We start from the raw sequence: 14673 nt of genomic DNA, 5'->3' as shown, positions 1-14673 counted from the left end.
TGGGCACTTGGACATCACAGACACATTTCAAAGGATCCTGGGCACTTGGACATCACAGACACATTTCAAAAGATCCTGGGCACTTGGACATCACAGACACATTTCAAAGTATCCTGGGCACTTGGACATCACAGACACATTTTAAAGGATCCTGGGCACTTAGACATCACAGACACATTTCAAAGGATCCTGGGCACTTGGACATCACAAACACATTTCAAAGGATCCTGGGCACTTGGACATCACAGACACATTTCAAAGGATCCTGGGCACTTGTACATCACAGACACATTTCAAAGGATCCTGGGCACTTGGGCATCACAAACACAATTCAAAGGATCCTAGGCACTTGGACATCACAGACATATTTCAAAGGATCCTGGGCACTTGGACATCACAGACACATTTCAAAGGATCCTGGGCACTTGGGCATCACAGACACATGTCAATATATCCTGGGCACTTGGACATCACAGACACATTTCAAAGGATCCTGGGCACTTGGACATCACAGACACATTTCAAAGGATCCTGGGCACTTGGACATCACAGACACATTTCAAAGGATCCTTGGCACTTGGACATCACAAACACATTTCAAAGGATCCTGGGCACTTGGACATCACAAACACATTTCAAAGGATCCTGTGCACTTGGGCATCACAGACACATTTCAAAGGATCCTGGGCACTTGGACATCTTAGACACATTTCAAAGCATCCTGGGCACTTGGACATCACAAACACATTTCAAAGGATCCTGGGCACTTGGACATCACAAACACATTTCAAAGTATCCTGGGCACTTGGACATCACAGACACATTTCAAAGGATCGTGGGCACTAGGACATCACAGACACATTTCAAAGGATCCTGGGCACTTGGACATCACAAACACATTTCAAAGGATCCTGGGCACTTGGACATCACAAACACATTTCAAAGGATCCTGGGCACTTGGGCATCACAGACACATTTCAAAGGATCCTGGGCACTTGGACATCACAGACACATTTCAAAGGATCCTGGGCACTTGGGCATCACAGACACATGTCAATATATCCTGGGCACTTGGACATCACAGACACATTTCAAAGGATCCTGGGCACTTGGACATCACAGACACATTTCAAAGGATCCTGGGCACTTGGACATCACAGACACATTTCAAAGGATCCTTGGCACTTGGACATCACAAACACATTTCAAAGGATCCTGGGCACTTGGACATCACAAACACATTTCAAAGGATCCTGTGCACTTGGGCATCACAAACACATTTTAAAGGATCCTGGGCACTTAAGAAATGAAAAAGCCGACAATCAAGTGTGGGGTCAATGTTAGCGAGAAATTATAAAGAGAAGTGGTTCAACCAATGTGCATGAAGCTCGGGCCGAGCTAAGTACAGAGAAATTATAAAGAGGAGTGGTTCAACCAATGTGCATGAAGCTCAGGCCGAGCTAAGTACAGAGAAATGACCCCGCCAAACAAATTGGACTGTTTCTTGGAAAAAGAACAGGACACACGTCTTTTAATTTTCACCTTAACAGGATAAACCACACGAAACCACACACACACCCTTACGAAACCGTCAAACTTTGAATGCCTAAAATAATTTATTTCACATTAGCCAGACCCGAGAACCTCAACAACCCAGCATAACCAACAGTCAGTGTGGCAGTAGGGAGTTAGAATAGCTTAAAACAACACACCTTTTTTTTATTAGCGCAGACTGCAAATCATAGGCATTACAAAAATATAGGCTATAAGTTAAAAATCTCAGTCTTCAGTGGGATTCAAACTCGAGACCCCTGGCTTCGCAAGCCAAGCCCCTTACCCACTCAGCCACCACACTTACTATATATTATCTTTATAACTGTCATTGTTATAACTTGTTAATTGTGTCCTTACCATCTTTTAACAGAATTGGTGGTACAGAAGTGGAGACCTGGTAAGATTTCTACATTATGTTTACATATTTAACTAAGTTAAATATAATTGGCTTTGATCACTTTGTAATTTGAGCATCTACTTTGCCAGGAGTTGTTTGTTTGTTTTTTTCAAGGAGGGTGTTTGGTCCTTCTATGTATATTCCCCGTCGGGGTTCTAGGCAGCACCCCAGCGCTAATAAATTTCCCTTGCAATCTGAGCTACAAAAATGCATTTTCAAAGGTGTCTACAGCAATATCTTACTATGCTGGTCACATATCTGCTATTTATTGCACTTTATTAAAGGAGCCCAGCGACTTGTAGGAAAACAAAATAGTGAACTATTATATTTGGGACCCTCCCCTTCACTGCTACGCAAAAGTCCACCCCCTTACTGGGCGCACAAGGGTTTTACAAGGGGTTAGTTTGCTATCAGGGATGTGGTAAATAGTTTTACTATATTTTTTTTTTTTTTGGTGGGGCTGAACCTCAGTACTTCCGCCCTCCAGGAATTATTTTTAGATTTTCACGCAGATTAAATTTATGAATGGAGCCCAATGACTTTTACTGGGGAGGTCATTTGGCATCCCTCCCCTGCTCAGATCATAAGATTTGTAGATTTGTTAATGGTAGTAAAGCAAATTTGCTTTAGTTTTTTATTTTTTATTTTTATTCTTTGTCAAATACCCTCCCCCAGCCACGCTCATGGAATTTTATGACTTAGTTGACACGGCTATGATCGTGGAATTTTGTAATTCTAGTTTTGCTTTAGATTTATCATTGGAAGGGGCTGCTTAAACTCCAAAACCCCTATTGGAATTAGGAACTGTGATTTTGTTTAGTTTTTGTTATTTTGGAAGTGGATTTAACCGCCCCCCCCCCCCTAGTTATGCTTAGGGTAAGGGTGTTGAACCTCAAAACCCACCATTTCTATTTAAAAAAACACAAACTACGGCAAAATTACAGTCGCCTAAACAAACCTTCAACTGGAAAAAGGGGGGGAGGTTTGAACCCGAAAATCTCCCTTTCCGGCTACGCCCAAGAATTTGAGAATCAACTGAATCTAAAATAAGAAATATATTCTTCAATTTAACATTTATAATTGAACAGAATTTTTTTTTCTGCTCCATAAAGTAGTATTGGCTTAACAATGGTGTTAAAGAGCCTGATCTTGGTGGTGGTGCTTATTTCCCTAGATCCCCAGGTGTTCTTCAGCTGATGGAAGGCTGCTCAAGCTTTACCAATGCCGGTTCTGACATCTGCATCTGTTCCTCCATGGTGGTCTAGGATACTGCAGATATAGGTGAAGCTTTCCACCTCTTCCAGCGCCTCACCTTGGACTGCAATGGGTGTATTGTTGGATGCCTTTATCTTGAACATCTTCCCTCTGTTTATGGTATGACCCATTCTAGCTGAATTGTCTGCAACAACATTTATCTTTTCCTGCATCTGCTGCTGTGTGTGAGAAAGAAGAGCCAAGTCATCTGCAAAGTCAATGCCATCTAGCTGTTTCCACAGTATCCACTATATACCGTTCCGCTTCTGGTCTGTTGCTGTTTTCAAGACCCAATCTATGGCTAGTAGAAACAAGAAAGGGAAGAGTAAACAGCCTTGTCTCACTCCTGTTTGGACTCGGGTCTGCAGGTCTTTTGCAGCTGGCGGTATCTCTGGTGGGTTTACAGAAGTAGGTCTGTTAAGAAGCTCCTGGAAATGTTCAATCCATCTCTTCTTTTGTCCTTCTTCATCTGTTATCACATCATCATCTTTGTCCTTAACTGGTCTCTCTGACATGGCAAATGTTCCAGATGACTGAGTACAGGTCTTTGGTGCTGTTCTGAAGGGCTGCTTCTTCTGCCAGTGCTTCAATGTAGTTCCGCCTGTCTGTTCTGATGCTAGGCTTGACATTCCTATCTATTTCAGCATATTCTTTTTGTGCTTTTCATTTTGCTGCTCTTGTTTTACTGTTGTTCACACCTGCTTTCTTCACTCTTAATTCATTGAAGAGTTTCTGTTGAAATCCACTCCTTGTGGGTGTATGACTTGGGACACAGTACTTCTTGGCATGTGGAGATTACTGTTTCCTTCACTTTCTGCCATGTCTGTCTCCTCTTCTAGCAGCTCTTCTAGGAGCTGGAACTTGATAGGTGACTTTGAACTCTTCCTGTTTTTTGCAGTCTTTCAGCGCAATAGTATTGTAGTGTTGGCATTGGCTGGGCCACTTGTCCAAGTCTTCTTCAGCTTCAGTTTCACTCAGCGCACAGAAGATAATGATCTGAAGCAACATCTGCTCCTCGTCTGACACGTACATCCTGAAGAGATCGACGGAACTTCTTCCCAATACAGACATGGTCTATTTGGTTCTCTGTTGATAGGTCTGGTGACACGGTCTATTTGGTTCTCTGTTGATAGGTCTGGTGACATGGTCTATTTGGTTCTCTGTTGAAGGTCTGGTGACATGGTCTATTTGGTTCTCTGTTGATAGGTCTGGTGACATGGTCTATTTGGTTCTCTGTTGATAGGTCTGGTGACATGGTCTATTTGGTTCTCTGTTGATAGGTCTGGTGACATGGTCTATTTTGTTTTCTTTTGATAGGTCTGGTGATATGGTCTATTTGGTTCTCTGTTGATAGGTCTGGTGACATGGTCTATTTGGTTCTCTGTTGATAGGTCTGGTGATATCCATGTTGCTTTGTGTATTCGTTTGTGTGGGAAGACAGTTCATTCACTCACTAAGTTGCTCGTGGCACACATATCTGCAAATCTCTCTCCATTTTCATTCATCTCACCTAATCCTTGTTTTCTCATGACCTCTTCATATCCTCTGTTGTCATTGACAACCTTAGCGTTAAAGTCGCCCATTGTGATGAGGATGTTCTTTTATTTTTGGTCTGTCATGTAGGTTGGTAGTCAGCCTATAGTAAAAATTGTCCTTCTCCTCCTCTTCACTGTCGTTTGTTGGGGCGTAGCATTGGACAATGTCTAAGTTAATCTTCTACTATTCTGTGTGGAATGAGGCTGTTATTATTCGTGGTCCATGCGCTTCCCATCCAATAAGTGCTCTCTGAGCCTGCTAAGACACCCTGGGTGTGTGTAGACTCTTGCTCATGTCCTGAGTATAAAAGTAGCTCACCTGAAGTCAGTCTTTTCTGCCTGGAACCAGTCCATCTTGACTCACTGATTTCTAAGATGGCGAGGTTGTACCTTTTTGTCTCAGCTTCCACTGTCTTCCCAGTCTCATACATGGTCCGGACGTTCCATGTACCGATGGTGGTTGTGGTGGTCCTGGTAGAGATGATGGTCTTCGGCCTGTCAATTTCCAGATTACTCTGGTATTCACCGACATGCGTCATAACCCTTCCAGCTGGAGGTCCATCCTCTCCCAGGTCTGTGACTTCTGTTGATTTACTGTTTGGTGTTTTTGTAGCTAGTATTTTTTCTACAGGGTAGGGTAGCAAGCCCTACGCCCAACCCCCCTCTTTTCTTGGGTCCTAAGGCGGAGTTTTAAATTCTTTAGTGATAGTAATGTTTTTGCTTTTTTTTTTTTTTTTTAATATTTACATGTGAGAAAAAAAAGTTGTTACATTTTTCAAAGCAATAGTTGTTACTTGCTCTACTTATTCTTTTTTCAAACAAATTATATTGGCTCGTTAGTTTTTCCTTACCTATTCACTTTGGAGATCTAGTCTATTTGTTTTAATTGAATTTAGCACTTCATAAGGCTGTAAATCTCAATGTAACTGACTGAGAAATTAACAAAATTTGTACAAAAAATACGAAGCGTTGGGGGCGAACCCGATACATGTTTAAATTTAAGAAGTCCTGAAACACAGCAGATGAAAAAAACACATATCCAGTACGGTACTTTATCTGTTATGTATTTTACCCCAGATGTGAGTATTTTTAAGAGCTCTGAACTTGTAGTTGCTTATGTATTCTGTTTTACAGAGACGTAATTTCATAAATAAATGTAGGCATATATTTGTAAAATTATTTTTGTTTCGACACCAACGTAATAAGTGTAAGGAGGGCAACTCAACGAGGACAGGTTACACAGGTTCCTTTTGCCTTCTAGGCGCTTGCTAAGAACCGGTTTTAACAGATTCGCACCCTGACCACCGTTATTCGCGAAAAAGCGCAATCTTTCTATCAAACATCTGTAGTTTTTTATTCGGTATTTCCCAAAAAGGCCGCAGGCCCTATATAAATTATTAAAAATATATCATACAAATTCACTTATTTTTAACATGCCTGAAGCACAGACCTTTATATATATATATATATATATATATATATATATATATATATATATATATATATATATATATATATATATATATATATATATATATATATCATGGGCGTAGCCAGGGGGGGTGTTGGGGTTCAAACCCACCCACCCCCGAAATTAAAATCCCCCCCCACTGGGGGGGGGTCGGACTTTAGTGACTGATTTTTTTGCTTTGATTTTGCTTATTTTAAGTGAGATTTTAATACTAAACCATCACTTACCCCAGCACAGCCAAGGGGGTTTTGAGTTTAAAACCACTAGCAAGAGGTTTTGTATTTAAAACTCACCTACCAGGGGGGTTTTGAGTTTAAAACCCCCTACCAGGGGGTTCGAATTAAAACCCCCCTACCAGGAGGGTTTTGAGTTTAAAACCCCCTACCAGGGGGGTTCGAGTTTAAAACACCCTACTAGGGGTTTTTGCAGTTAAATGCTTCTCTTCTATAAAACGAAACAAAAAAATGCAAACGACAATCCTCCAATTCCAAGAGCACAGTTAAGGAAGATTTTGATTTAAAAACCTCTCCAAAATATACGATAAACCCCCTCTTCAATATAAAAAAAAAGCTAATTACACACTCAAAATTCTATGAGCATAGCCAAAGGGGTTTTTAGTCCCCCCCCCCCCTCTTCAGTAGGGTTTGAAGCTAAAAAATACCTCTTCAATGCCCGGTATTAAAGAAAAAAAAGCTAATTACGCACTCAAAATGTTATGAGCGTAGCTAAATAGGCTTTGACTCAGTTTTGAGTTTAAACCCCCCCTTCAGCGGGGTTTGAAGGCAGAAAATACCTCTTCAATATAATAAAAGCAAATTACACACTCTAAAATCTATGAGCGTAGCCAAAGGGGTTTTGAGTTTAAACCCCCCTTCAGCGGGGTTTGAAGCTAGAAAATACATCTAATTACACACTCAAAATGCTATGAGCATTGCCAAAAGGGGTTTTGAGTTTAAACATCACTTCAGAGGGGTTTGATGCTAAAAAAAACTCTTCAATATAAAAAAAACAAAATTCACACTAAAATTATTTGAGCGTAGCCAAGCCAATTGGGGGTTTTGAGTTTAAATCCCTCTCCTACAGATGTCTTTTTAAAAAAAGTTTACCTCCCCCCAGATGGTTTTGAGTTTAAAATCCCCCTACATAGCGTTTTGAGGTGGACAACCTCTAACTTCAATATTATTCTAAAGCAAACTACAGTTACTAAATTCTATGATCGTAGATAAATGGGGTTTTGAATAAAAAAAAAAAAAAAACTCCAGAGATTTTTTAGTTTAAAACCCCCAACAGATGATTTTGACGATAAAGCTTCCATTTTCAATATAAAATCTAAAGCAAACTACAGTCACTTAATTCCAAGAGCGTATTCAAGAGAGGTTACACCTCTGGCGGGGCTCCATAAATAAAGTGCATTGAATAGTCATCTGCCGTAATTGAAAAACACTAAATGTGGCTCAACAAAGATAGCTATGTTATAGAGATCGGGTCTAAATCAAGGAAATACCTATGCCGAACTGGGAGTCGACCCCTTAGTAAGATTGTGACAGAGCGTCGCATAAGGTTTGCGAGTCATGTTCTCCGACAAAATGAATTAGGCATAATAAGAGTTGCGGTGACTTCCTAGTACAACTTGGTGCCACACTTTCATGGAGGTCTTCAGAGCAGGTGGTAAGAGGCTTCAGTCATTACCAGTGACAGATTTTTGTGGAAACAGCTTGCCGCCAAATGCGTCAAACGGCGAGGGAGGGTCTAAGTCAGTAAGAATAGCACATTAGGTTCTTGAAAAAAAATATTTTAATAGCTGGAAAATGCACTGTAGATACCTCAGAATATGCATTTTGTTGGCTTTCAATACCAGAAATAGTGCTCGGCGGCGGGGCGGAGCGCTGGGGGAGCTCCTAGCGCTCCCCCCAGACCCCCTTGCTGGCAATGGCGGGGAGTCTACAATTTTTCCACTAACTCCAGGAGGAACGTTTTCTAGGGCACAATAAACGTCTTCAGAAAGAATGATGGGTCAGAATGTAATAAAGATTATGTACACCCACACACATACATATAAATATTTTTTTCGCGGGAAGGGGGGGGGGGAGAACAAAATCTCCCCCCACCCCCTAAAAAAAATCCTGGCTACGCCCATGATATCTATATTATAAAGTAGAATGTGAGGGGTATGTATGTATGTATGTATGTATGTATGTATGTATGTTACTTATAGACATCAAAACCGCTTGACCAATCTTGATAAAACTAGGCAGGAATGTTCCTTGGGTACCAACTTAAACCTTAGTGAATGTATTGTAGCCCTAAAACAAATGTAAGACCCTCAAAAAAAATAAAGTTGTCCGACTCTATTACAGCTATAGTATTTTATGGATCTAGGCCATGTCTACAATGTTGACATAAGAAAAGATAGAAAGGATTTAGACCTAGATCTAATTTTAAGAAATACACTTTGCGCAGATAGTTTTTTACTTTGACACATGAAAATACAAAAGAAGATCCATTGATTTCATTATATAATAAAATTAACCTTCAATTTTGTGTTTCAAAAGCATTTTTTACATTAATTAGTTCCTTATATCTATTATTACAGATTTCCTGACGAACATTCTTTCATTAGACAATTCCGTAATGAATCGCGTACTAAAAATTAATTCGTTTAATTGTTTACTTTATAATCCCATCCCTAGATCTAAAACTCTAATTCAACTCTAAGATGATAAAACTTCTCTTCGCACAGATAGTTTTATATTTTAACACATAAACATATTAATTAAAGTCCATTCATTTCATATTTTGATCAAATAAACATTCAAATTTTGTTTTCTAAAGCTACATTCGTTTACGAAAGCTGCGAAGCCGAATTGAGATAGGCCTAGATCTATATTCATTCATGAATCGCGTACTAAAAATTATTTCGTTTAATTGTTTACTTTATAATCCCATCCCTAGATCTAAAACTCTAATTCAACTCTAAGATGATAAAACTTCTCTTCGCACAGATAGTTTAATACTTTAACACATAAATATATTAATTAAAGTCCATTCATTTCATATTTTGATCAAATAAACATTCAAAATTGGTTTTCTAAAGTTACATTCGTTTACGAAAGCTGCGAAGCCGAGTTGAGATAGGCCTAGATCTATATTCATTCATGAATCGCGTACTAAAAATTATTTCGTTTAATTGTTCACTTTATAATCCCATTTATTTAACAAAGCTATCGCTCTTTTCGTTTTTAATAGATAAGAATGTATCGACTTTGGGTAAACCATTTTCGCAAAACTAATTTTATTTTCGTAGCGAAACTGAAATAACGTGAAAGGATCATTAGCTACGTTTAACATACATCTAAATCCAATCCACTAGATTATTTAAAAGAAATGTTTTAATTTAAAAAAAATGGATTTAAGCCTATTAGCTATTTTGATTTGATAGCATTATTCACACTATTTTTACATTGACACATTCGCTTTACTTATTACATTATTATTTCGTTTAATTGTTTACAAAACACTCTCAGTGACTATATCGAAAGTAATGCGCAAATAAAGACCCGCGGGTCGCGGGTAACATATGTCTAGTATATATATATATCTATATTATAAAGTAGAATGTGTGGAGTATGTATGTATGTATGTATGTTACTTATAGACATCAAAACCGCTTGACCAATCTTGATAAAACTAGGCAGGAATGTTCCTTGGGTACCAACTTAGACCGTAGTGTATGTATTGTAGCCCTAAAACAAACTTAAGACCCTCAAAAAAAATAAAGTTGTCCGACTCTATTACAGCTATAGTATTTTATGGATCTAGGCCATGTCTACAATGTTGACATGAGAAAAGATAGAAAGGATTTAGACCTAGATCTAATTTTAAGAAATACACTTTGCGCAGATAGTTTTTTACTTTGACACATGAAAATACAAAAGAAGATCCATTGATTTCATTATATAATAAAATTAACCTTCAATTTTGTGTTTCAAAAGCATTTTTTACATTAATTAGTTCCTTATATCTGTGATTACAGATTTCCTGACGAACATTCTTTCATTAGACAATTCCGTAATGAATCGCGTACTAAATATTAATTCGTTTAATTGTTTACTTTATAATCCCATCCCTAGATCTAAAACTCTAATTCAACTCTAAGATGATAAAACTTCTCTTCGCACATATAGTTTTATACTTTAACACATAAACATATTAATTAAAGTCCATTCATTTCATATTTTGATCAAATAAACATTCAAATTTGGTTTTCTAAAGCTACATTCGCCTACGAAAGCTGCGAAACCGAGTTGAGATAGGCCTAGATCTATATTCATTCATGAATCGCGTACTAAAAATTATTTCGTTTAATTGTTCACTTTATAATCCCATTTATTTAACAAAGCTATCGCTCTTTTCGTTTTTAATAGATAAGAATGTATCGACTTCGGGTAAACCCATTTTCGCAAACCTAATTTTATTTTCGTAGCGAAAGAGAAATAACGTGAAAGGATCATTAGCTAAGTTTAACATACATATAAATCCAATCCACTAGATTATTCAAAAGCATTTTTTACATAAATTAGTTCCTGATATCTACAGATTTCCTGGCGAACATTCTTTCATTAGACATTACCAAATGGTTACACATTAACACATCTCTCTTCTGAGGTCTGAGTCTATTTCTAGGCTTAGGTCTAAAACTCTTACTGAACTCTAAGATGATAAAACTTCTTTTCGCAAATATAGTTTTATGCTTTAACACATAAACATACTAATTATTGTCTATTCATTTGATATTTTAATCAAATTAACATTCAAATTTGTTTTTCTAAAGCATTTTTAATACATTCGTTCGCTGTTCGCTAAAGCTGCGTAGCCGTGTTGAGATAGGCCTATATTCATTCATGAAAAAAAGTTCACGCATGCGCAGCACAGAACTCTAGATTAGTGTAGATTTAGATCTACGTCTACCTCAAGATCTACTTTATACTTTATACACATGAACATACAAAATTTAGTCTATTCATCTCAAATTTTAATCAAATATATGTAGGCCTACAAGCAAATGTTTTAATTTGAAAAAAAAATGGATTTAATTAAGCCTATTAGCTATTTTGATTTAATAGCTTCATTCACAGTATTCACACTATTTTTACATTGACACATTCGCTTTACTTATTACATTATTATTTCGTTTAATTGTTTACAAAACATTCTCAGTGACTATATCGACAGTAATGCGCAAATAAAGACCCGCGGGTCGCGGGTAACATATGTCTAGTATCTATATTATAAAGTAGAATGTGAGGGGTATGTATGTATGTATGTTACTTATAGACATCAAAACCGCTTGACCAATCTTGATAAAACTAGGCTGGAATGTTCCTTGGGTACCAACTTAGACCTTAGTGAATGTATTGTAGCCCTAAAACAAATGTAAGACCCTCAAAAAAAATAAAGTTGTCCGACTCTATTACAGCTATAGTATTTTATGGATCTAGGCCATGTCTACAATGTTGACATAAGAAAAGATAGAAAGGATTTAGACCTAGATCTAATTTTAAGAAATACACTTTGCGCAGATAGTTTTTTACTTTGACACATGAAAATACAAAAGAAGATCCATTGATTTCATTATATAATAAAATTAACCTTCAATTTTGTGTTTCAAAAGCATTTTTTACATAAATTAGTTCCTGACATCTGTGACTACAGATTTCCTGCCGAACATTCTTTCATTAGACAATACCGTAATGATCGCGTACTAAAAATTAATTCGTTTAATTGTTTACTTTATAATCCCATCCCTAGATCTACAACTCTAAGATGATAAAACTTCTCTTCGCACAGATAGTTTTATACTTTAACACATAAACATATTAATTAAAGTCCATTCATTTCATATTTTGATCAAATAAACATTCAAATTTGGTTTTCTAAAGCTACATTCGTTTGCGAAAGCTGCGAAGCCGTGTTGAGATAGGCCTAGATCTATATTCATTCATGAATCGCGTACTAAAAATTATTTCGTTTAATTGTTCACTTTATAATACCATCCCTAGATCTAAAACTCTAATCCAACTCTAAGATGATAAAACTTCTCTTCGCACAGATAGTTTTATACTTTAACACATAAATATATTAATTAAAGTCCATTCATTTCATATTTTGATCAAATAAACATTAAAAATTGGTTTTCTAAAGTTACATTCGTTTACGAAAGCTGCGAAGCCGAGTTGAGATAGGCCTAGATCTATATTCATTCATGAATCGCGTACTAAAAATTATTTCGTTTAATTGTTCACTTTATAATCCCATTTATTTAACAAAGCTATCGCTCTTTTCGTTTTTAATAGATAAGAATGTATCGACTTTGGGTAAACCATTTTCGCAAAACTAATTTTATTTTCGTAGCGAAACTGAAATAACGTGAAAGGATCATTAGCTACGTTTAACATACATTTAAATCCAATCCACTAGATTATTCAAAAGCAAATGTTTTAATTTAAATAAAAATGGATTTAAGCCTATTAGCTATTTTGATTTGATAGCATTATTCACACTATTTTTACATTGACACATTCGCTTTACCTATTACATTATTATTTCGTTTAATTGCTTACAAAACACTCTCAGTGACTATATCGAAAGTAATGCGCAAATAAAGACCCGCGGGTCGCGGGTAACATATGTCTAGTCTATATTATAAAGTAGAATGTGAGGGGTATGTATGTATGTATGTTACTTATAGACATCAAAACCGCTTGACCAATCTTGATAAAACTAGGCAGGAATGTTCCTTGGGTACCAACTTAGACCGTAGTGTATGTATTGTAGCCCTAAAACAAACTTAAGACCCTCAAAAAAAAATAAAGTTGTCCTACTCTATTACATCTCTAGTATTTTATGGATCTAGGCCATATCTACAATGTTGACATGAGAAAAGATAGAAAGGATTTAGACCTAGATCTAATTTTAAGAAATACACTTTGCGCAGATAGTTTTTTACTTTGACACATGAAAATACAAAAGAAGATCCATTGATTTCATTATATAATAAAATTAACCTTCAATTTTGTGTTTCAAAAGCATTTTTTACATTAATTAGTTCCTTATATCTGTGACTACAGATTTCCTGACGAACATTCTTTCATTAGACAATACCGTAATGAATCGCGTACTAAATATTAATTCGTTTAATTGTTTACTTTATAATCCCATCCCTAGATCTAAAACTCTAATTCAACTCTAAGATGATAAAACTTCTCTTCGCACAGATAGTTTTATACTTTAACACATAAACATATTAATTAAAGTCCATTCATTTCATATTTAGATCAAATAAACATTCAAATTTGGTTTTCTAAAGCTACATTCATATACGAAAGCTGCGGAGCCGAGTTAAAGGCCTAGATCTATATTCATTCATGAATCGCGTACTAAAAATTTTTTCGTTTAATTGATCACTTTATAATCCCATTCATTTAACAAAGCTATCGCTCTTTTCGTTTTTAATAGATAAGAATGTATCGACTTCGGGTAAACCCATTTTCGCAAAACTAATTTTATTTTCGTAGCGAAAGAGAAATAACGTGAAAGGATCATTAGCTACGTTTAACATACATCTAAATCCAATCCACTAGATTATTCAAAAGCATTTTTTTATATAAATTAGTTCCTGATATCTGTGACTACAGATTTCCTGGCGAATATTCTTTCATTGGACATTACCAAATGGTTACACATTAACACATCTCTCTACTGAGTCTATTCCTAGGCCTAGGTTTAAAACTCTTATTAAACTCTATCTTTTCGCAAAGATAGTTTTATGCTTTAACACATAAACATACTAATTATTGTCCATTCATTTCATATTTTAATCAAATTAACATTCAAATTTGTTTTTCTAAAGCATTTTTAATACATTCGTTCGCTGTTCGCTAAAGCTGCGTAGCCGTGTTGAGATAGGCCTATATTCATTCATGAAAAAAAGGTCACGCATGCGTAGCACAGAATGAACTCTATAAAAGCCAATGTTTAACTCTAGATTAGTCTAGATCTAGATCTATGTCTACCTCAAGATCTACTTTATGCACATGAACATACAAAATTAAGTCTATTGATCTTAAATTTTAATCAAATATATGTAGGCCTACAAGCAAATGTTTTAATTTGAAAAAATGGATTTAAGCCTATTAGCTATTTGGATTTGATAGTAATGATAGCTTTATTCACACTATTTTTACATTGACACATTCGCTTTACTTATTACATTATTATTTCGTTTAATTGTTTACAAAACACTCTCAGTGACTATATCGACAGTAATGCGCAAATAAAGACCCGCGGGTCGCGGGTAACATATGTCTAGTATACTATAAAGTAGAATGTGAGGTGTATGTATGTTACTTATAGACATCAAAACCGCTTGACCAATCTTGATAAAACTTGGCAGGAATGTTTCT

The 14673-nt window shown here is 36.4% G+C and overlaps 1 protein-coding gene across 2 annotated transcripts in view; it reads left to right on the top strand.

Moving 5' to 3' along the window:
* LOC106058650 (uncharacterized) overlaps positions 1 to 14673 on the top strand; it is a 40155-nt gene that overhangs the window by 18250 nt on the left and 7232 nt on the right. For both annotated transcript variants that reach the window (XM_056019662.1, XM_056019663.1), the window contains exon 5: positions 1925 to 1951. In XM_056019662.1, the coding sequence (XP_055875637.1) occupies positions 1925 to 1951 (27 nt within the window). The remainder of the gene's footprint in view (positions 1 to 1924; positions 1952 to 14673) is intronic.

This window comes from Biomphalaria glabrata, chromosome 2, assembly GCF_947242115.1.
Source record: "Biomphalaria glabrata chromosome 2, xgBioGlab47.1, whole genome shotgun sequence".
Lineage (NCBI taxonomy): Eukaryota > Metazoa > Mollusca > Gastropoda > Planorbidae > Biomphalaria > Biomphalaria glabrata.
The sequence above is the reverse complement of the archived record's forward strand: the minus strand, read 5'-3'. Positions and strand labels throughout refer to the sequence as shown.